This window comes from Benincasa hispida, chromosome 9 (genome assembly GCF_027475165.1).
Source record: "Benincasa hispida cultivar pf3 chromosome 9, pf3_genome.v1.1, whole genome shotgun sequence".
Taxonomy (NCBI): Eukaryota; Viridiplantae; Streptophyta; class Magnoliopsida; order Cucurbitales; family Cucurbitaceae; genus Benincasa; species Benincasa hispida.
This window is the reverse complement of record NC_143486.1, coordinates 38,301,916-38,304,852: the sequence shown is the minus strand read 5'-3', so window position 1 is coordinate 38,304,852 and position 2,937 is coordinate 38,301,916. Positions and strand designations below refer to the sequence as shown.

The window sequence follows — 2,937 nt, the reverse complement described above, 5'->3', positions numbered from 1 at the left end:
ACTCAACTTTGTTAAAAATGAAAAAACATTTCAGGAAAGAAAATTGCTTATGAAAAATATGAAAAATCAATTTGAAGAAGAAACATATTTATAGACTAATTGGTGGTCAAAGAATAGTCATATCTCTTCTTCAAGATGGTTAAATTTTAAAAAGGCATACACATTCATGAAACAATGTAAGTGATGGAATTAAAAGGATGCAACTTTGTACGAGTATTCACATTCCATTTATATTCCAACCATCCCTCCACCCAATCATGGGAAGCTGGCAATTTAAAATAATATGAAAAAGAAAATGTTGGCTTTCCTAATGAAGAACCTGCATCGGGATAAGTAGTAAAACATTGAAATTTCACTACTGAGCATTAATCTAGTTTACTTGGTTAATGAGTGGACTTGATGCCTTGAATTGCAAACCTATCTAGAGAAAATCAAGACAATAGAAATCACATAGTTTCTTATTTGGACAAAGTTGGTTCTCATAACCATGTTCATTTTGACCATGAATTCCGTCTGGTCTCATAATTGTTTTAAAGAATTTGCCTTAGCAAATTCTTATAGAACTGAGCCCTTCACACTCACATAGGTGACTCCTATAAAGAATATCGTATATGTTCTCATAAATAATTATTCAAACCAACAAAAACATTGTGCTTACCCTAAAACTCAATTTGCATTGTCTCATCATCCTAGAATGGTAAAGAGATCAAAATTTCAATGCAATGTGCATTAAATTATCCAGACATTGATTGGCTCATTCATCATGATCTTGGGATCTCCACTCAACTACATTAGATTGGCCTCTTTGGTTAACTTTTATTTAGGGATTTACAGGCTTATTACATATTAAGCAGTTTCTTCCATTTCTTTTTCTTTTGAGATTTGCATTGGAAAATGTAATCTCTCTATTTGGAGTAGATGGGGAAACCGAGTTCGATTGATTTAGAATCTAAAATAGTGTAAGGGGAAGGTACCGTAGTGTAGGCGCTTCTAGTGTTGGCACTTCTGGAAACTGAGTTCGTTTTATTTTTCAAACTCTTCACATTAAAGAATCAGTGAATTAGTGATCTTCAAAGTGCAATTATTCTCCTTTTAATGAAATAGAAGTAAGGAGCTAAGTCCAATGAATTCACATTATCTCCTTAAAATTGTTTTACTTCTTCTAGTATCAGAGTTTAAAGAGTAATTATCTATCAGGATAGAATAAATTATTTTTCTTATGGAAGCAACACCTCATCTACAACCTCCAACAAATGAAGAATAGATTGAATTTCAAAGATATTATAAAAAGAGAGAAAGTTTCATCGGCGAAAAGTGCTTATGAAAAAGGTGAAAAACCTGAAAATGAGACATATTTATAGATTAAATTGTGACCATTTGAATAGTTATAGCCCTTCTTCAATTTGGTTAAATTTTGAAATAATGCAACTCAAACATTACAAAGGATGCAATTGTAACTTAAACATTACAAGGATGCAATTCTACACAAATAGTTACACATCATTTATTCCAGTAGAAACGTAAATTCAAACCTTGAAGTTAATATAGTTGAAGTTTATGTTAGTTATATTATACTCATTTATTGGCATAACAATTAAAATATTAACAAATTATTTTCTATTTCCTATTCAATGAATTTCATTTTGGAAAGTTAATAATACCTACCTAATTAATGATTTTTTACCATTTTCTAAATTGAGAAGGAAAATAATTACATTATGCACAACACCAAATTAGGTAGAAGATTAAATTGTTTAATTAAAACCAACCCATTGCATTTCTTCAATTTCTTGACTGTGTTATAAGTATTGTATTTACTCCCATATATATACATGTTCAAAACATCAATGGTAACAAAGAAATAGACAAACAAAAGTTTAGTAAAACAGAAAATGATGATGAGAAATATGGTTGTTTTGTGGTTCGTCACGGTGGCTTTGGTCGGGGCTGATCAAATTCCAAGGGTGCCGTCACGTCCGCCACAAGCTTCGAGGTATTATGTCCATGTGGTAAATGGACTAAAGTACCTCGATATGGTTGTTCACTGTCAGTCCAAGGACGATGATTTGGGATCTCACCATTTGGTTAACTATGGAGATGATTACCAATGGAACTTTAAGGAAAACATTTGGGGAACAACCTTGTTTTGGTGCAAATTGGTGAAGCGAGATGCATATGTCTCTTTTGAAAGTTTTTGGCCTGAGTCGCCCAAGAACACTTGGCTCCGTGATAGGTGTGGTATTCAAGGAAATTGTATTTGGATCGCCAAAAATGATGGGATTTACTTAAGAAATAATCCTGCTAATGTTGATGAGTATGTTCACAAATGGATCTATAGTACATAAATTGAACAAGCTTATTAATCGATTGATGTATGCAACAAATGTGAAATACACATGTATTTGATGTCTAATTTAATAAAGAAACTGAAATTGTGTCGAGATACGACTTATATTCACTTAATTGTTTTTCTTTTCTTTTCTTTTCTTTTCTTTTTTTCTATCGACATTTGTGTTGGATAATTAGTTTTAGTTCTTTGTTCTCCAAATTTTAAAATTAAGGGGGAAAGAGTGAAATGCCTTATATGAATTATAAATATTCAAAATTGTGATATCATTTTTAGATTAGAAATAGGAAACTATAAATAGGAGTTTTTACAGAAGTTTAGAGAATGTATCTTAAATATGAGAACACGAATTTGTTCAGAAAAAAATATGAGAACATTAAAGTAGAAATTAGGTATTGAATGTAATCGTGAACAATGAGTAGTTGGTTAGATAATGTTTATGTAATAACCTAAAGGTTTATAGTAAATAGATATGCATGGTTGGGTGTTTGATCTTGGTGACACTATAAATATACAACCTAGTTTATAATTATTACAAATGATTTGATCCAAATTGTTCATTGAGAGACATATAAGTGGAGGTATCCTAT

General features: G+C 31.0%; 1 protein-coding gene across 1 annotated transcript; it reads left to right on the top strand.

Moving 5' to 3' along the window:
• Positions 1 to 1,892: 1,892 nt before the first annotated feature.
• On the top strand, positions 1,893 to 2,345 carry LOC120084690 (S-protein homolog 74-like). Its single transcript, XM_039040496.2, has one exon. The coding sequence runs from the start codon at positions 1,893 to 1,895 to the stop codon at positions 2,343 to 2,345; it is 453 nt and encodes a 150-aa protein (XP_038896424.2).
• Positions 2,346 to 2,937: the final 592 nt, after the last annotated feature.